The sequence below is a fragment of the Apis florea genome, unplaced genomic scaffold (assembly GCF_048593485.1).
Source record: "Apis florea isolate Af1SG1 unplaced genomic scaffold, ASM4859348v1 contig_3158_pilon, whole genome shotgun sequence".
In the NCBI taxonomy this organism is placed as follows: Eukaryota; Metazoa; Arthropoda; class Insecta; order Hymenoptera; family Apidae; genus Apis; species Apis florea.
This window is the reverse complement of record NW_028256713.1, coordinates 1,773,847-1,793,658: the sequence shown is the minus strand read 5'-3', so window position 1 is coordinate 1,793,658 and position 19,812 is coordinate 1,773,847. Positions and strand designations below refer to the sequence as shown.

Below are 19,812 nucleotides of genomic sequence, written 5' to 3'. Positions count from 1 at the left end.
TATCCCCTCGCTTCCTCCCAATAACGCGAGAAATCCTTTAACCGTGCTAATGAAATCTGGCAAAAATAAAGAAAGAGAAGAGAGAAACGAGGAAAAAAGAAAACAACGCGAAGAGTGCACCAGTGTTAAACGAAAGAACAATTACATTATGGCGGGAGAGGACAAGAAGAGGACAGACCTTGGGCTCCTTGCGAGATAATCATAATGTTACACGATCCGCGCCATAATATCGTATAATGTCTACCACACGACGCGCATTGCACGAGCTCGACAAACCATTTACGCGGTTTCGTCTAAAACTAGGACCCCAGACGTTCGCGAGAACCCCATCTCTCTCTCTCTCTCTCCAATTTTTTCTTTATTCTTATTCTCTTATTCCCTCTCTCTCTCCTTCTCTCTCATTTCTTCTTCATCATGACCGACCGATAGACCGAAATTAGAGCGACACCTCCGTGGCAAAAGCGTAATTGCCTGTCGCGGAAAAGGATGCTTTGACGTGGATACGAAAAGGGGGCCATCTTGAGAAGAGGAAACGAAAGAAAAAGGAGCCGTCAGGATGTGATCAGAGACCTGTCATTTGCACCGCGGACTCGTCATTTCGTAATTATATTCGAAAGCCCACGGTTTTTGGATCGGAAAGGGATCGATTATTTTTTCTTTTTTTTTTTCGCTTCCTTTTTGCCGTATTTACTATAAACTGTATGAACACATAAAATATAAGAATATCGAAGGTGGAATATTAAAATTTGCGTGTATCAATTTATATTTAAAAAAGGATTGATTAATCGAAAGAGATACGATACGAACAAGATATCTTGCGAAACTGAATGTCGATTTATCGGGCCAACAGTAAACCTCGACACTACGTTTAATAAACAAACTCGCGAGATATCATTCGTGTTGTGAGACACGAACGATATTGCGATGTGAAACATTTCCATCGTGGCGCGTCCTATAAATTATATATCGTGCGGTTTAAAAACGCGGCCAAATAATCAAATTTATTGCAATTTAATGTTATCTCTAATTTTTAATATTCTCTATAACATTATGTATTAGATAAATTTATTTATCTATTTATTTTTATTTTTAATTTAACGTACAATTAATATGTTCGACTATGTAATTATATATAACGTTGAAAAAATCGACCGGGAATATTAATACTTCCGCAACGCACGATACTGCGTTGTTTGGCTTCTTGAAATCGAAGTCAACGAGCTAATACAGGTTCTTCTTAAAATATTCTGCTTTTTTTTTTCCTCCTCTTCTTCTTCTTCTTCTTCTTTTTTTTTTGCATTGTAATCTAACCTTGATAATGCCAGAGTTGGACACGTTAGCCACGATTTCATAACAGGTTTCCCGCTATTCTATTTCGGGGAGGGAAATAAAACGAAGCGGAAAAATGCGATCACGCTTAATTGAATCTCCTTTCCGTTTAATCGTTCGTTTCGTTCGTGTATATAAATAACGTGGTTTCGATCAAGAGGAATATGAAATTTTGCGATAAGTAGGTAAGCGCGAGGAAGTGGAAATCAGTGTGCAGCAACAAAACGAGGTGGAATCAACTGATTCTTATTTCACGTGACGCGAAGACTGTAATATAAGATGAAATATTTAATGAGTTAATGGCTCGATAATCGCGATAAAATATCATTTCATGAATATCAAACGTTCTATCACTATCGTTTACATTAATGGTTAACCAATGGAACATAAATTTCCATACGTTAATCTATCTAAAGACAATTTATCGTAAAATTATTCTCATCTTAAATTCTCCCTCGTTCGAAGGAAAAATCCTTGTTCATGAATAAATAAAGAATCGCTCGAGAAATAAGTGATATTTTTTTAGAGAAAAAAAGGATCGTTTGAAAAATTCTATGTATTTCGTATATTATTGAAAAAGAAAGAGTATAATAAGATCGTAGCAATCATATTCCAAACTAGTTTTGAAATAAAATTCAAATAAGATTTTTAATGGTCCAATTAATAATCGGTTGATTCGACCGCAACCCTATTGTGAGATACGAGAAACGTGCACGACCGGTGTCCGAAACCGGCTCGAGTTTGGGATAAAATTAGAAGTCAAGCAGAGTCAAGGTCGAGGATGGCCGGTTAACCCCTTAAACGCTATGGCTCGTCACTGAAAGTGTGCACCTCGCGTTGAAGCGAATTTTTCATAGCTATTATTATAATACATGTGATATTACTATCTCTGTACTGCATAGATGTCTGTAAAAATTTTCAGTCATCGGAATACATAACTCCGATTGAATTTTAATCGTATTTTTTTTTAAATCGATACTTTTCAATATATCCTGTGAATGTAATATTTTCTCGAGAAGAGATCAACTGCTGCATCTATGAATCGATCGAAAATATATATTCGATTCGATAAATTTTCGAGATCGAATTACTTTTGTATGAAATTAATTATTCTCATCTTGATCGATCGAGAAGAGAGATAATGTTATTACTTATATTGTTTATAATCAATTTATTATAAAGCAATCGAGATAATCGCGGTTTAATATCATCGAGTCCTTTTTTCTTTCTTTCTTTCTTTCTTTCTTTTTTCTGTTAGAGTTAATTACATCTTTGTTCGACGCAACTCTTGCGAGAGAAGCAAGGGTAACAGCTTTCTTGCATACGCAAGAAAGAAAGGAGCCAGGCATTTCTCATGAGATGAGTGTAAATCACGCATTAATCAAGCAAGATTACGTTGTTGCGTGCGCGAAGGTCGTTCGAGATCAATGATACTGGTGTTAATGAGCGGTAATAACCATGCAGTTGGTTATATTATACTGTTACAACGAATTACGTTGAAAGATCGAACAGAAGAATCGATATGCATTATTCTCGAGAATTAAATATTCTTCAAAAGAGCATAAAGAAGTGAATCAAACTTATTGACAAATATTCTTGACACGAAATCCTTTCACGAAAAATTAACAATCACATTAAAAAAAAAAAAAAAAAAAAACAAAAGACAATTATCTTTCTCTTCTTAAACGATAAATCCGTTTCCATTAAGAAGACACGATTATCGTGAAAGTACCAAAATCACCAAAATATCTCGATTGAATCGCAAGAAATCGGAAGGCACGCGACAATTTAATGGCCACGCTATTCGATATCGCTACATTGGCGAGGCACAATGGCGAAACGATTCGTCCTTCCATTCGAATCCCCCTCGTCATCCAAATCGCAATGGAACGTAATCACCCACTCGACGTCGCACAATGAGACGTCGACTATGCGCGACTATATAAAGTATCGTTTATTTTTTTCTCTTTTTATTTTTTTATTTTTTTTTTTTTATTTTCTTTTTTACCATCAAGAGGAAAACGAGGATATGTCATACGTTTACTCATCCTTCTTCGATGATCCCGCGACAGATCGTGGTTCCAAGCCAAGTTCCACGATATCTCATTTCAAATGTCACGCTATTTTTTTCGTTGCGGAATCGCCGCTCTCTCGCAACTCGCGCCACCACTTTTCGTTTCGTCTCCAGCGCCGTTTAACCCATTCGCCAAAGGGTACACCGCAACGTTTATACACCTCGTGTTGCGAAAGTACGCGCTGCAGGCGTTTTGATAGGCGTTGTTTCCTTTAGCTTGATTTACGACCGGCCGATGATTGATTTTGGATGGTGGGTCCCGTTCCACGATTACGGTTACGAGTTGATACGTCATTTTTCGTAACAATATTCTTCTTACGTACGTACGTAAGAGTCTTCCTGCGCGAGACTCCTGCCTTCGTTGACTGGATTTTTTTCACTCGTATATAAAGAGCGATGACAGTTCGACGTGTATAAAATTTCGAAAAATTTGTAATTAAGAGTTACATCGTTACATCGTTTCACGAATTAATACGGGGAGTCGAATTGTGCGTAAATATAATTATCGTTACAAATTTTTGCGAATAAACCTTGCGTTTATTTTTGTCCCGATAAAAGAAAAATTTTACAATCGCCAACAATTCCCTAAGAATTTGCGAATAACTGCAAATAACTCCTTCCATCTACTTTTTTTTTCTCTCTCTCTCTCATTCTTCCTAATGATGTCTCCGCGACGTGTCCTTGGTACGCGTACACGTCGGCTGTGAAAAATCGCCATTGTGATAGCCACCGTAACCGAGATGCACAACATTTCTGTTCCAACTCGAACATTTTTACATTTAAAGGTATTTATAAGCGAAAAGGATATAAGGGAATATTTCGTAAATTCTTCTTACGAGGAACTTTATAAAAAAAATACCAAGACTTAACGAGCAAACAGACAAAAAAGTGCCAACTAATCATCATTGCGAAGATGGCAAAAAACTATGAAAAACCGGAAATACATTACTCTCTGTCTCCCCGAACGTAAAGTAAGATGAATCATCTCTCTAGATTTCTTTCGATCCTGCCACCAATTTCGCAACTGCGATTTCTTCTCCAAATTCGATTAACGATTAAACGGGGGGGGGGAGGGGAGGATAAAAAAGAAAGAAAGCAAAAAAGAAACGAAAGAAGCATAGATATTCCTGCAAGCAAACGCAGAACGAGCGTAAAAAAAAAACTCGGAAATCGGCGATTCTAAAACCCGTTACAAAATAAAATCCCGACGCCATTCCTAACGTTGCGCAACGTTAGTTAGAGGAAAACGAAGCGAGCATTACTTTCGAGGCCCGTCAATTCGTGACTCACGTTTCAGTATCATCACCAGGAAGAAGCCTCGAAAATGGGCGAAGCAAAAGGTTGTGCGTTCCTCCAAATGCGATAATTTATAATTTCGGCGTACGAGCGTCGAATCTGGAATTTCGGACGCGATTTGAATTCCTCGAGGAAACATCGAGCATCGTTATTTCTCAGAAACTCGCCAGAATTTGAAGTGCAGAGCGTGAAATACGGGATTTGAAGTATTACGCGTATTACGAAGAGTTGAAAGGACGAACTTATGTTATGGACGAGGAAAGAAATTTTTTTTTTTTTTTCAAAGTTTCGAGATCTTTAACGAATTTCAATTTTTTCTCTTTCAATTTGAGAATTTTCTATTAAAAATGTTATATTTACCGTTGTCAAGAGATTGTTGGGAAACTTATTTGCTTCAAGTTGAATACAATTGTACTCTTGTTAAAGTTTTTGATCGTATATGACGAATGATAATATCGTCCTTCCACGCTTTCTGAAAAAACGAAATAACTCGTAACCTCGTGAAGAAACTAAGCATCGTCCTTCGTTACCTCTGAAACGAAGGATATTCCCACGGAGGAGAAATATCACTTGGGATCGTAATAAAATTGAAAATTTCTGCACATGTTATCCTGCATATCAAATAACAGCCCATTGTTATCGATGAATCGACCGAGGAATTCTTGTTCATTTTCACGCGTCGAAGAAAAAAAATTCTCATTACGGAAACGATCCATTAAGCATTCCGAACATCGAAAGCTGTTCGAATATTCATATCGTCTCGAGTTTCATCACATCGTCATGTCATCTTATTACAATATCGATCAAATTATCGTGAAACCTATTAATTTTTCCTACCTAGTTTTAATTTAATTCCAAACCAGGTACAAATAAATACCTGAAATCATATCATAAATATTTAACGATGGGATGATAAAAAAAAAAAAGAAGCAATTTATTCATTTCTTCGAATAAATAAAAAAAATAATCCTTCTCCGACCTCGATAAATTCGAAGAGATTTAAGCTTAATTTAAAATTTTTCTTTCTCACAAATTCCTATATTAATCGCATGCGATTCGATACTTCTTCTTATCTCCTATACATAAGAGTCTGACTTTAAATAAATTATCTTAACGTTTCCTAATAATAGAGCAACAACCTTTACAAGGATCGCGGAACATCATTAGAAACGAAATTACTTCGAGTATTCCACTCCATTATTAAAAACCGATTATTATTTCGCTTCGCGTGTATATAATAAATTCTATATAGTATAATCAAAACTATATTAATCCTTGCTCACCCAAGCGATATCTCGCTTTTGACCCATTATCTCTGATCGACCAATAATAATATTTAATTCAAATATTATCAAAAATAAACTCGATTCGATATCCAATTTTTTACTCCACGATTACCGCGCAAGAATAATTAATTACACACGGTTGTAAATAAGAATAAACCCAAGAGCTTGAATAAACTCAACCTTGCGAATCTGTTCGCGTTCGACAAAAAAAATTATATATCCTATAATTCTTCGAGGGCCGACATATCGACCACAAATATCCATCCGAGTTTGAATAAAGAAACCAAACATCTAAGTGCATTTGACAAGAAAATGATGAACCACCGATTAAACTCGAATAAACCTCGAGGAAGCCACGCGTACCAAAAGTATCCATCTCTTTTGACAGGAAAATGATGGACTCTGTTCGTGGCGGCGCATAGGAATTGCGTCGTCTATTTTAAGAGCGCGAATAAGTAAAATTATCGGACCGTTTCAGGCGGCTCGGCAAAAAAGCCGATTTTTCAGGAGCGGCGACATAGACGATCGCTCCTAACGGTACGTAACGGTTGGGAATCGCCGGTTGTAAGGTGCTCGTTTCCTCGGCAACTAGCACGAGGATCCAGGAAGAGCGTGGATGCTCCACGATACGAAGCAAGAACGGCCCCGTTTATAACGCGTTTGAAACGTCGTTACGCATTTTGCTTCGAGCTTTTATTCCCGATACTTCTCAGCCTTCTGCCTGATTTTTCACCCTCGCCGAGGATAACGCGTATAAACGGATATTTTTACGAAGATCGAAGTGTAGGGAAAATGATTTTTTTCTTTTTTTTTTTTTTTTTTTTTTTTCCTCTCTTTTCGATAATATTTGAACTCGAGAAATAAATAATACGCACGACTTGCGTCTCGTGACTCGCGTCGTGTCCTCTTACTTACGTCGTTTTTATTGCCCCTGCGCAACGATCGTATGCAACTTTTATAGTTGACAATATATTTTATCTGTGTTTTATATGCAAAATTTGTATTCATTAAAATCTATTTCTGTTGTGTAGGTAGGTGTTTCTTAAATTCATATCTGTGTATACGATGCTTCGTATTTTTTACGCCTCTCTTTCCTTTTTTTTCTTTTTTTTTCTTTTTTTTTTTTTTAATTCAAATCTGTGCAGTTTAGAACGATCGTATAATATATTTTAGAATTATCTGTCTTCCAAAGTTGCGTCAAATTTGTAATTGGTGTTAAAAATTAGTAAGATCAAAGATTGATGATGACGTCGATGGTTAATAAAATTGCACGAACTTTTTGACCGATAATAAATTAGATTATGTTTTATACTACGATTGATTCGCAAATGCAATTTTATTGTTTCTTTTAATTCTGAAAAATTAAAAGAAAAAAGAAGAAGAAGAAACGCGGTTAACTTTCTTATCGGGAGAACAAGTTGAGAACATCTCTCGACAGTTTTTTTATTGCAAGAAAACAACTATGACGACGCCGTTGGCTAAAGGCGCCAGATGAATAATCGAGTTTCTGGCTCCTGTTGCGAGCAAGTATTACTAATAACAAGTTCATTCCAGCATTTTTCCTTTATCATCGAATAATGCAAACTTCTACGGAATAAATTTGCGCGGTGATCAGCACGGATATTTATGGGAATGGCACAAGATCTTAATCATTGCGTCGCCGCGAGGAAATCTGTTAATCCATTCTCCACGATTCAATCCGCTTATTAACTTCGATTCTTATCATCTTATCACCTCGAAACCAATCGAAGCAAACAAATATTCTAAATTCCTCGCAAATTTTAATTTCAAAATCACTTTATCTTATCTATCTTCACCTAAAACTAACAACACGACCAATGATACCAACAGCAACGATTAATCGAAAGGTAAGCGGGGGGGGAGGGAAAGAAAAAAGAACGAAGAAAGCATCCTCGATCGATCCGAAATCTCGCGCATCGATCGTGTCATCGATCAGGCGTGGCACGCGCAAAGGCAAGGCAAAAATCTCGAGGCGTTCGTTCGTATCGACGACCTCACATCAGCTGGCGACCTTCGCCCTGAACGAAGAACCGGTCTGATGCGTCGCTCTTTGGCCTCCGCAAACGATACATTGTCCGAGATGAGGCCCGCGCGTGTCCAATCCGATTCGCGATGGAAAATCGCGATGGATTGGTCGCAGCGCCGACTTTTCCCCGCGTCCTTTGCATAATGGGGGCGGCAGCCCCCAATCTTCGAGAGAAGGAAGCGAAAGATCGAGGCGAATTGATGGATGAAACGTTGATTACAAGAATTTTCCAAGTTTTATGCATCCTTCAAATTTTAAGTGAGAAGGTATTTCGTTTTAAGGATAGTGGATTTTTGAAGAATGAATCGAGAATGCGACGACAATTTTCATCGAGCAAAATTGTTTCGAGGAACAAACAATGAGGATACGAATAGAAATTCTCACGCTTACGCTCTGTAAACGACTCGTTAGACATTATCACTGAAATCTATCTACATTTCCAAGTCAATCCTGAACGCTTCCAGTTAATCTCTCCCGTCCATCCTGATAACAAACTATTAAAAATTGCAAAACAAATTAAGAATTACGAAACTGAATACCACTTTTATCCGAGACATTGTAAATGTACACGCGTGATATATCTCTTGGAATTCATACTTTGTATCAAAATTGGAAACAGATTCAACTGTTTGGGCAAAAGGTTAAAATTGTTCCATAATTTTCCATAATTTTTCTTTTAATATATATTATAGAGCTTGTTTCTCTTCGTCATAGGGATGAATCAGCTACAGCTACATTTTTTAACACTTCTTGCGTCCATAACTCGACGCCAACCCGGACAAATTAGGATTAGTTAAGGTCTGTTACAAATTCCGCACGTACTTCCTTCGAGCAAACAAGCTCCAAGAAAGTTGTGCTTCTCGTCCACTCGAATTCGTTTGCGCTCATTGAGAGATGAGAGGATTCTCGTGTGCGAGTGAAAAACACGCGAAACTCGTTTCCCCCCCCTCGGAAATTTCGTGGATTCAATGGGCGCGCTCTTAGGTGTCGGGTCAACGATAATTCTTCGTTCAGAGATAATACGATAAAAGGATTTTACGTAACGGAGTAACGTAAAGGCTGATCGAGAACTACAAAAGATCTTGTTTTTGCCCAACGAAGCATTATTCATTTTGACACCGGACGTTTCTGCCCACCTATTTTATATCTTTCTCTTCGTCCTTTTCTTCTTCTTATCCTCCACGATCGAGAATCGAAACAATAATTGATCAAATTTAAACGAAGGATTAAGAAACTTCCGACATTCTTTAAACAGTATTTATATCATACGTGCGAACAGAAATTTAAATCGACTTTCGAATTTCATTTCGAAAGAAGTATCCGCGAGATAAATTATATTTATCGATTAATTGCGTAAAAAAGAGATCGTTGACACGATTAATCCATTATCCATCAAGTTAACCAATTAATCACAATTCCTCATTATTATTCTATTCTCACAATATGTAACAAAAACGATTAATAAATCGATAAATGAAAAATGTACAGAGAAAATTATTGAAAATACAAATTATAAGTACACATATATATATATATATATATTGAAACACAGTGGCGACGAAAGAGGAAGTGAAAAAGATCGTTCCACGAGCTAATCAACGCGTCCTAATATTTCTATCGCGGTCAAACATCAAGGTCCTTTTCACGTTTATCAAGAGGCAGCCACCGTTCCACCGCTGCACTTCCGCCCGATACTGAATCACGCCGAACGAATTGCTTTTAAAACATCGTCCTGTCGCGCGACAACGGAAAAATGAGCCGCGACGAAACGTTCAGGTGCGTCACGGAACACTGCGACGAATGTCAACGCAGAAATTCAAATCGGTCGAGATTCGACGTAAACGGTTGGACAGAGATTGATAGCGCGCGCGATGAAAGAGGAAGGGAAGGAAGATTAATCGCCGTTATCGCAAAACAAGATTCGTGGATAATTGATCGGGAATTAAAATTATTATTATATGAAAATTATACGAAAATCATTATACGATATTATAATTTTTTATATTTTCGAGATAAAAGATATAAATTGTTCTCCCCTCCCCGATGTTAAATTGCGAAATTAATATTTTTCGATCGATGGAAAAGAAGATACATGGAAAAGATAAACCGTGGAATTTAATTAATTTCTAATGAAACGTGTGAGCGAATCAAAATTGCTATCATTTTTCGAATTATCATTTATAATGAAATTCTCGTATGTAGTAAGTGTCGTAAACGTTTCTTCTTCTTCTCTTTTAACCAATATAATCGTATAAAGGAGAAAAAAAGACAAAACGATCATTGTAAATGACAATTATTTTCTTCGGACTAGCCAATAAAAAAAAAATATACGACGAGTTGGAATGATTCTTAAATGACAAATTATTACTTCTTTTTTTTTTAAAGGATCCTTTTCTTTTTCTTTTTTTTTTTTTTTTTTCCTTCTTTTTTTCCCCGAACCAACCAATTGAAGAGCCCGTTGAAAGAAACGAAACTCGAAACGAGGAGCAATATACCACCAATATACTCGAGCGAGAAACACGAACGGCCTCGCGAAACGAAAACGTGTCGTGGCCCGACAAAGGTACATACGAACGAACGAACGAACGTTCACTCCGCGAACGTATCTCACAAAAGACGAGTTAACACGTTTCGCCCACTCGCCAGAGTTCCAACATGCACACGTTATAATACAATCTCGCCTCGAGACGTTTTTTCCTCGAAACCTTTTCCTTTTTTTCGTTTATTTATTTTTTTTTTTCCTTTCCAATTTCCAAACACGATCATCGTCCACCCTCCATCGTCCATCCCCTAAAAAATCAAACATACACTCCCTCGAATAATCATTTTATCCACTCCTTCTCGTATCCTCGTATCACAAATTCCCGTACACGCAGAGCTCGCTCGCGAACCTCGACGAGATATCGAAACGTGATGAAAATAAAAAGAGAAAAGAAAAAAGAAAGAAAGAGAGAAAAGGAAAAAAGAACGTCCGAATGATCGCCGAAAAGCGATCGAATGATCGATGCGCGGATTCTTCTCTTGTTCGAGGCGTTGTCATCAGCCGCGGGTCTCGAGAGAGCCACCGCGAGCCACCTAACCGATTCGATACTTGAAAATCTGTCGGCGAGAATCGCGGCCTCCTTCTCCTCCCCCTCCTTCGTTTTGCTCGTGGAGCCCGGGACTCTGCGGGTTGTGCAGAGAGAGAATATATCGGCGCGCAGCGTCCCGGTTGATCGTGGCCCAGGTCGAGGGACAAGGATCGAGAGCACGCGTCTCGAATCACGTCCGATGGAGCGGAGGGAAAGAGAGAGAGAGAGAGAGAGAGAGAGAGAGAGAGAGAGAGAGAGAGAGAGAGAGAGAGAGAGAGAGAGAGAGAGAGAGAGAGAGAGACCAAGGTGGCTAAGGATGGAGAAGGGGCGAGGTGGTGGAGAGGAGAGAAGAGGAAGGGAGGTGGACGGGGGAGGTGTGTGGAGGAAAGAAGAAACGACGGAAGAGGGAAGAGAAGAGAAGAGTAAAAGAGGGGCCCGTGGTAGGAGGGCGGGTGAAGAGGGTCGGGGGCCCCCTTATACGATCCTGGCCGTGGTGCCGCTGGTGGGTAAATGGGTATATAAGCGGGGCCCCGACGATTCCATCTCGACACACGACCCAACCTTCATCCCGATATCACCGAACGGTTTCCTCTCGAGCGAACGAGCGTAATCGCACGCGCGCGAAAAAAGAAGAGAAAGAGAGAGAGAGAGAGAGAGAGAGAGAGAAAGAGAGAGAGAGAGAGAGAGAGAGAGAGAGAGAGGAGGGCAACTTACTTCTCGCGGCATCTCTCGTTTGTCTCGATACACACGAGCATCCTCTTTTCAATCTGCCCTGTTCAGAGCGTTTTAGCTTTGAATCCAATCCATTTCGGCTACGCGAAGCTACAAGAGGTGCGAGTTCAAGAGTTCTCTGAACGGCGAAAACCGGTCTCCTTTTTTTTTTTTTTATCAATAATCTCCGAGCGACAGTTTGATCGGTGAGAGAGTAAATTCCTGCCCCGCCTCCACGGAGAAGAAGCATCGAGGAAGAGTCTAAACAGGACGAGCCAAGTCGACGACGACCAAGAGACGGAAGCCGTTCCGACCAGTTCCACGGAGGAGAGAAAAAGACGTGAGTAGAATCGTAATACGCAATATCCGTAGTTGTAACTCTGTCTCTCGTCCGGCGTACAATTTCCCTCCCCCCCCCCCCCTCCTCTCCCCCCGATTTTCGCCATCCTTTTTCTCGAAATTTTTCGGTAAATAGGTCGGTAAATGGGCCGTAGTCGCGTGTGTATTCTTTTATTTATTTTCCTTTCCTCCTCTTATCCCATAGAACTCCAGGCGAACGAACAAATATCCCGAAGCTTTGAAAGAAATTCGAAATTTCAAATAAACGAGACGGGAAAAACGATTGGAAGGGAAATTTTTCAATTTTCTTTTTTTTTTTTTTTTGTTTTTTTTTCACCCTTTTCAATCGGTGAGATTTCGAGAGAGATGCTCGAGAGATTCGGAATGTCAACGATCGTGGTGCACGCACAGGTAGCCGAGCTCGATTACGTGGATCGCGAAATGGCTGTCTTCGAACCCGCGTCGTCGGTGATTAAACCGAGGAAAACGTTAAATGGAATAATCGTCGGAACGTACAATTTGCGTATATTTCGCAATGACCGCGGGTTTGCGTAATTTCTCTTTCTTCTCCTCCTCTCGCAACCGTGTATCCTTTTTTATTTTTCCATTCCCCCTTAACACAACGCCAACATTTCCTCGCCGTTAATTAACTCGTCGCTAATCCGCTTCAATCTAAGCGGACAGAGACTGCGACACAACCTCGAGCCAACCTCGAGTATCCTCCTCGTTTTCATACGGATCTTCTTTCTTTTTCGATCGAGCATCCCGTCCCGTCTCGTCTCCTCTCCCCCTCTTTCGCCCGTCTCTAATCGATTCAACCGTGTGAAAATTTTTTTACAGCCTCGTATATATGTGTATATATATATATATATATAAATATATATATATATGTATATATTTGTATACATATATACATATGTAGATATCCTTTCGTGCCGCGTATGTCGAAAGTACATAGAAAGGAACGTTCCCAGTAACCAGTCAACGTTTATATAATTTAATTTTTTTCGAGTTTGTTGTTCTTCCTTTTATTTTCTTTCTTTTTTTTTTTTAGAATCGTTGGAAAAACGCGTAGTAGTAAAAGAAAAAGTGTCGATCTTTCGCAATCTCGGATTCTAAATCTTCTTTCGAGAAAAAAAATTCCAATTCTTTCCGACCCACTCTGGATTTTCGCGAAATGTTAAATTTTTCATTTTTTTTTTTTTTTTTTGTACGATTGCATGAAAAAGTCGCGGGATTATCCATCGATCGAAGCATTTTCCTCTCGTTGAATCGCGAGGTTGTTTTCATAAGAAGAAGCCGCGACGATGGTGCGGAGAGTCGGTGGACGAGTTAACGAGATTAGAACGATAAAATAAAATGATAATTGGAACGACAGACGAGAAATGGCAGCGGGACCCCTCTTTTCAAAGCCGATTAGCGGCAACAATCGGCATTCCTGGTCGATCGCGTTAACTGCGAAGCATTCTATATGTTCCCCGAGTTGAGATTCAATGCGCGCAGATTAGATGCGCGAAAAGGATAGAGCCGATAATAATAATAAATGTCTGAGTGGACGCAGAGTGGACGCTTGAGAGAGAGAGAGAGAGAGAGAGGAAGAGAGAGAGAGAGAGAGAAAGAACGGGGGAGAGAGCGAGAGAAAGAGAGAAGGGAGCAGAAAGCATTGAAGCGGTGAACCACTTGAATGGACGGTGGCAGCGTCTTCTTTTGTAAGCGGTGGTGTACCATTATTACATCTCTGATGATCTTGATAAGGTAATGGGTGTCCATCATCCATCTTTCACAGGCATTTCCTCTCCTCCGGTGTTCGTTCCTATCCCTCGCAAACAGAGGGATATATCGTCGTTTTAATTTTCTTACGGCCCTTCCGCGGATCCTCCCTTCCCTCTGCAATCATCCTCCTCCCCGTATTACACGTCTTGCCGTGCAGGGTTTCGAGGTTGACCAACGTTGCAATTAACCAAAACGCGCAACAACGCGATTCCAGAGGTTATATATACGCGTGCGCTACGTATACACACGCGTGTATACGCGGGGACGGTTACCTACACGCTCGTGACTCGCAAAGTAATTTGCAATTAACTTTATTGCGGCCCATTACGTCCGCTTGCAACACGATCAGGCCTGGACGATTGTTATTAATGTCGATTATACGACTCGCTAATGTATACTTGTCCCTTAATTTCGTTTCTTCTCAGTCTTCAACAGGGGAACCCGTCGAACGTTCACCTCGTGTCGTCCTCCTCCTCCAATCTCGCATCTTTCTCCAGTAAAAATTTATCATTATCTTTATTATTTACGAGTTCCAAAACGTGTTTTTTCTTCTTCTTTTTTTAATATCTCTTTAAAATCGTTTACGAAGATTGATTATTTATTCGATCGCGTGTCATTTACGCATACAGGAAATTTCGTTAACTTCGAGAATTCGGGCAAAGATCGGTCGATGTATACAAAGTTACACGGAGGCAAGCGTAACGAGGAACGGTTCACCTCCCGTTCGTCCAATTGGCGAACGCGAGCCCATTCCATCGTAAAAACTGGACCGTTTCAACCTCTTTCCTCTTTCCTCGCCCGATCACCAGGCTGTCGCCCAGTTTTTCCCTCTTTATCCCTCGCCATTTTCCCTCTCCGAACCGTTCACCTTCTCGATGTGCATTCCACGCTCTCCTCCAGAAGGCGTGTCGTTTCCAGATATCCGTTCGCGGCCCATTCCACTTTTTCCTCCTCGTTAAAATCCTCCCTCCCCCTCCCTCTTCGACGCTCCTCCAGAAGGAACCCGATTCTCTTTGGCCCATCTTCCATCCTTTCAACCAGTTTCGATTTTTACGATGGAACGTTCGCGAACCGCGTTCGTCTCTCTCTTCGACGTACGCGCAACGGGAACAGCTTCCTCTCTGTATAAATTACCCGCTTGATTGGCCGCAAGCTCCGAACGGAAGGTCGTGCGACGGTGCCGCGTGAAATCGAAAGAATGTCGATATACTGTGATTTTTATTTTTCTTTTCTTTTTCTTTTTTCTCTCTCTCTCTCTCTCTCTCTTTCACGAACCAGTTTCAGACCGGTATACGCACGCGTGTGTCAATTTCGTCAGCTCGTTTCGCTCGATCGGGAGAGAAAAAAAAAAAAGAAAAGAAGGTTGAAATGACAGTTGAAATTCGGTGCGAGAAAGAGGGACGAGAGTGTGGATTTATTGATCCGAACGAAAAGTATCGTTGCATCGTCGTTGAATATTTTTGCACCACGCCATAACATGCGTGGATTAACGCTCTGCTCTGTCGCAAAGAAAATCGTCGCATGCGACACCGCGACGATTGTCTCCGGTTTCAAGACTTTGCCCGCTCTCACGTGTATTACCTCGATGCCAAGAGGGAACGTAACGCGCATACGATACCGATGTGCGCAGCGGAATCGATTTACGCGACGACCAAGCTTCGTAATAATGGACGCGACGTTTTATAATTAGAATAGAATCGGTTCCGTTATTCGTGCTCGCCCATCGCACGTCCCCTTGTTTTCAGGGATAAAACAAAAAAGTAGCTGCGCCAAAAAATCAACAAGTTCGATCGTCATAGATTTTTGCCGCCTTCCATTTATTGTTCTCGTCGCGATTAATTATTTTTCTTCCTTTTTTTTTTTTTTTTTTTCCCTAATAATATCTTGATCGTCGCAACGACTCCGATTTCCATCCAATTTCCGAACAATGTCCTCTCTTCATCCGTTTCCGCCTATTGCGGAAGTTCCACCCATGTTTCACTTTCCGTTGCGCGCGCAGCACGTTACGTTCGTTCGATTGACGCCTAACCTAATTTCACTTTTGTTTCAAAAATTAATCAACGTATAAGGAAAGAATATGGATACGATAGATCGCATTGAGCGATCTGTGAAAAAGATGCAACGACGATCTCCACCTGCTGCTGGCCACGATTAAATCTGTCGGGTATTGTCAGCATCCGGTGGCAGCAAGGCGATGAACGCGACACGCGTCCACCGATTGTCGTCACGGATTCGCGAGGAAAACGTGACGAGGAACGAAGAACGAGACGCGCGTCCGTGGTTGGCGCGTACGCGTAACGAGGGGCACGCATCCTGTCATTAGTTCCATAACGCTCGCCTTGTTCAATGCATTCGGTTCAATGTCACCTCCGTCCCTCTCCTTCCTGCCGGTTCCTCCATCCTCCAATTCCGCTCGTCTCTCTCTCCGCTTCCATTCTAAAAGCTCCTGCTTTTCGTCCATCGGTGGCCCATTCACGTTCTCCATTCATGAAGCTGCTCACTCACGTCCGCTCCTCTAACTGGAAGATTACGAGAAACGTTTCCTCTCCTCTACGCGCCTCTTCCTCACTGTTTCTCGTGAGACACGACGCGATAAGATTCGTCTCGACATCGTTCTTATATCTTATCATCGGTATTATTACACGTATTTCCCCTCCTGCTTTCTCTCGCAGATATCAAGATGACGAAGCTACTCGTATTGGCGATGGTGTGCCTGTTGAGCCAGAAGGCGGTGCTCTCGATGCCGGTGGCCGAGAACCAGGAGCCCCTCCAAGTGGTTCCGCTCGAGAAATCGGCGAGCAAGCCCGATGCCCCGATCAGCCCCGAGGCCGCGCCAGCAGCGAGCCAGGAGGCGGCGGAGGCGGCGCCGGCCGAGGCGAAATCGGCCGAGGCCGAGAAACCGAGCGTGAGGAGCGAGGCCGCCGAGAACCCTCAACAGGGCGAGAAGGCCCTGGAGGAGAAGAAGGAGGAGGTTGAGCAACAAGCGAAGCCCGAGGAGAAGAAGGAGGAAGGCGGCCAGGAGAAGGCGGGCGAGCAGCAGCAACAACAGCCGCAACAACAAGAGCAGCAACCGCAGCAGGAGGGTGAACAGCAGGCCGCGCAAGAGCAGAAGCCGCAGGAGCAGGCCTCCTCTCAGGAAGAGAAGAAGGAAGAGGAGAGTTTGAAGCAAGCCGCCTCCGAGTCCCACGAGACCGTGGTGCAAGCCGTTCCTCAGGCGGCACCCGTCCCAGAGGTACCGGCGGAACAACCCGTTGGTGTACGTTTTCGAAATTTTTCGTCAACTTATTAATAATTGCTCGTAAGTTCGATTTCTCGTAAGCGTTCGTGTTCGTGTTACAGAAAGCAGCCGTGGCGGAGGGAAAGAGCTCCGAGCAGGTAGACTCCGTCGAGAAGAGCGCGGAGGTTGGCAAAGAGGAAGCGAAGGAGGAGAGTAAGGAAGAAGCGAAACCGAGCGTGAGGAAGGAGGACGAAGCCAAGTCGAGCTCAGAGTCGGAGGAGAAGGCTCAGCCGGCCGCCGAGGAGAAGAAGGCCGAGAAGGCACAGGAGGAGCAACAGGAGAAGAAGGCCGAGGAGAAGCCCGACCGTGTGACCCGCGACGCCGAGGAAGCTGCCCCCGAGGAGAAGAAAGCGGAACAGCAGCCAGCCGTGCAACAGGATCAGGCCAAGGCAGCGGAGGAGAACAAGCCGGCTGTGGAGAGCGAGAAGGGTCAGCAACCGGGCGTCGAGCAGCCAGCTCTCAGTTCCGAGGAATCGTCGTCCAAGAGTGAGGAGAAGACCGAGGCCGCTGCCGCTGCCGCCGCTGCAGCCGCTGCCGCTGCTCCTCAACTGGAAAAGGAAGCGAAGAGCGCCGAGGTAGGTGCCGGTTCCGCTCAAGAATCCTCGGAGCAATCGGCGGCCAAACCCGCTGAAGCCAGCCAAGCTAAACGCGAGACCGCGGAGGCTCAGCCCGAGGCGAAATCCGAGCAGGCCGAGGAAAAGAAGGAGGAAGGGCAGAAACTGCAGGAAGCCGCCGCGAAGGAAGCGAAGGAGCGCTCGGATGATTCCTCCGAGGAGAAATCAGACGAGAAGAAGGAGAGCAAGGGCAGCGAGGAGGAGAAGTCCTCGTCCTCCGAGGAGTCCAAGCAGGAGTCCAAGGCTGGCGAGGAATCCAAGCCCGAACTTCTGCCCAAACCTCAAGAACTGAAAGTGTAAGTGAACGATAGGAGCGAGGGTAACGGTCGCAGCGAGAGGCGGGAGAAGGAGAAGAGAGAACGATAACCTCGATTGAAAAATTCTCAAGCAAAACATCTCGAACGGAGCAGCGGACACTGACTCGCCACTCGTCCAGACCACTGCGTTCAGAATCACCAGACGAAAATGGGAAAACGAAAAAAAAAAAACATTTAAAAAGACAAAAAAAAAAAATTAATAAACGTAAAAAAAAAAAAGATGAACAAGAATGCGCGAATTGTTCGGCCCCGGGTAGAGAAAAGCAGCGAGCGGGAGAGAGAGAGAGAGAACGAGACGGAGTGAGAGTGTATATCGGTGTGAATGGGAGAGAGAGATTGCGCGATCAAATTCTGTGGCAGGGTCCAAAACTTCCCCCGGCGCGCTACGATTCCGAGAGAAGATTCACATCGACTCGGGGCAGGATGACCACGTGGCCACCTGGCTGTGAGGGATGAAACTTAGAGGAGATCAGGTTGGAACAAGACTCTGAAAACAACGATAACGACGATGATGATGATGATCACGATGAAAATGGAAACTTGGATCGAATACGGAACGGAAAAACGAAAACATCTACATCTCAGGAACACGTGGTCACCCTTTGGGATCTGACTTGGTGCACGCCAGGGATCATCCTCTCCTTCGTCCCGGTGGACACCGCGATCTGTCCGCGGGGACGAAATCGGCCCCCTAATATTTTAGTATATCCTTATCCCAAATTCCCCCTCCACCCCTCCCTTCTCCACCAGAATCTCTTTTTCTTTATTCCCTCCCCCCTTCCCCTCCCCCTCAAAAAAACGACACACGAACCACAACCACAACCTCATCCCAATAAAACTAGTGTGTAGCTCGACTCTGTCTTCTTTTTTTTTTTTTTTAGAGATACGTGTCATTATTATTATTAATATTATTATTATTATTACGATTTAGTACCAGTACCGCTATTATTATTAATATTATTATTTGTATTATTGCTATCATCGTTATAATAATAATTATTATTATTACTGTGGACAATGAGTTTTTGACAATTGATTGATCCTTGCATGCATCTCATCGATAAATTATCTTTTCCCTCCTTTGTTAGAAAAATCAAAAATCTAGAAAATGAAGAAAACTTTTTAAACTTTTTTTTGTCGAAGAAATATACTTCGATTCCATCGTTCGAAATATTTTATTACAAATGCGCTTAGGAATTATAATTATTACGAGCACGTTTTTTTAAATCTTTCGTATAACTATTCCAAAATAGATTATCGCGTCGACTTCGCTTCAAGGTATTGTCCACCATTTTTAAAACGTGTTATATATAACTCGAGTAATAACACACGTTATTAAAACGCCTACTGAAATCGACATACTACTCTGAAACATAAACTTCCACATTCCATTCAGTTGAAACCCAATAGAATAAGATCTTATCCCTCGATTCAATAAAATAAAAATCTCGAATCAAATTGTTTGATAAAAATAAATCATCTTTTGAAATAAAATCTTCGTTATTACGTTAAACGATAATGTTATTGTTGATTTTAAAAAAAAAAAATCTTTAAGAATATGAATGCACAAAAACCAGGCATTCACGTGATTGACCGTGTCATGGCTAACGAATGATCTTACGACCGCGCTAAACACATCGACATTTCTCTGTGACACAGTGGATGTCGATTCATCAAA

General features: G+C 42.0%; 2 protein-coding genes across 4 annotated transcripts in view; one reads left to right on the top strand and one right to left on the bottom strand.

The window, feature by feature from the left end:
* Positions 1–19,812, bottom strand: part of S6KL (ribosomal protein S6 kinase like) — an 80,528-nt gene that overhangs the window by 56,532 nt on the left and 4,184 nt on the right. The gene's annotated exons all lie outside the window — the stretch shown is intronic.
* Positions 11,644–19,149, top strand: bnb (bangles and beads). The gene is made up of 3 exons (XM_086909583.1): positions 11,644–12,154; positions 16,599–17,182; positions 17,266–19,149. Exons 2-3 carry the CDS (start codon positions 16,607–16,609, stop codon positions 18,115–18,117), a joined length of 1,428 nt encoding a protein of 475 aa, XP_086765709.1. The 5' UTR covers positions 11,644–12,154; positions 16,599–16,606; the 3' UTR covers positions 18,118–19,149.

Bases quoted from the DNA above. Each gene is read 5' to 3' on its own strand.
- bnb (XM_086909583.1), top strand. From the start codon at position 16,607: ATGACGAAGCTACTCGTATTGGCGATGGTGTGCCTGTTGAGCCAGAAG. The intron at 17,183-17,265 runs GTACGTTTTCGA...TTCGTGTTACAG, and splicing joins CGGCGGAACAACCCGTTGGT to AAAGCAGCCGTGGCGGAGGG.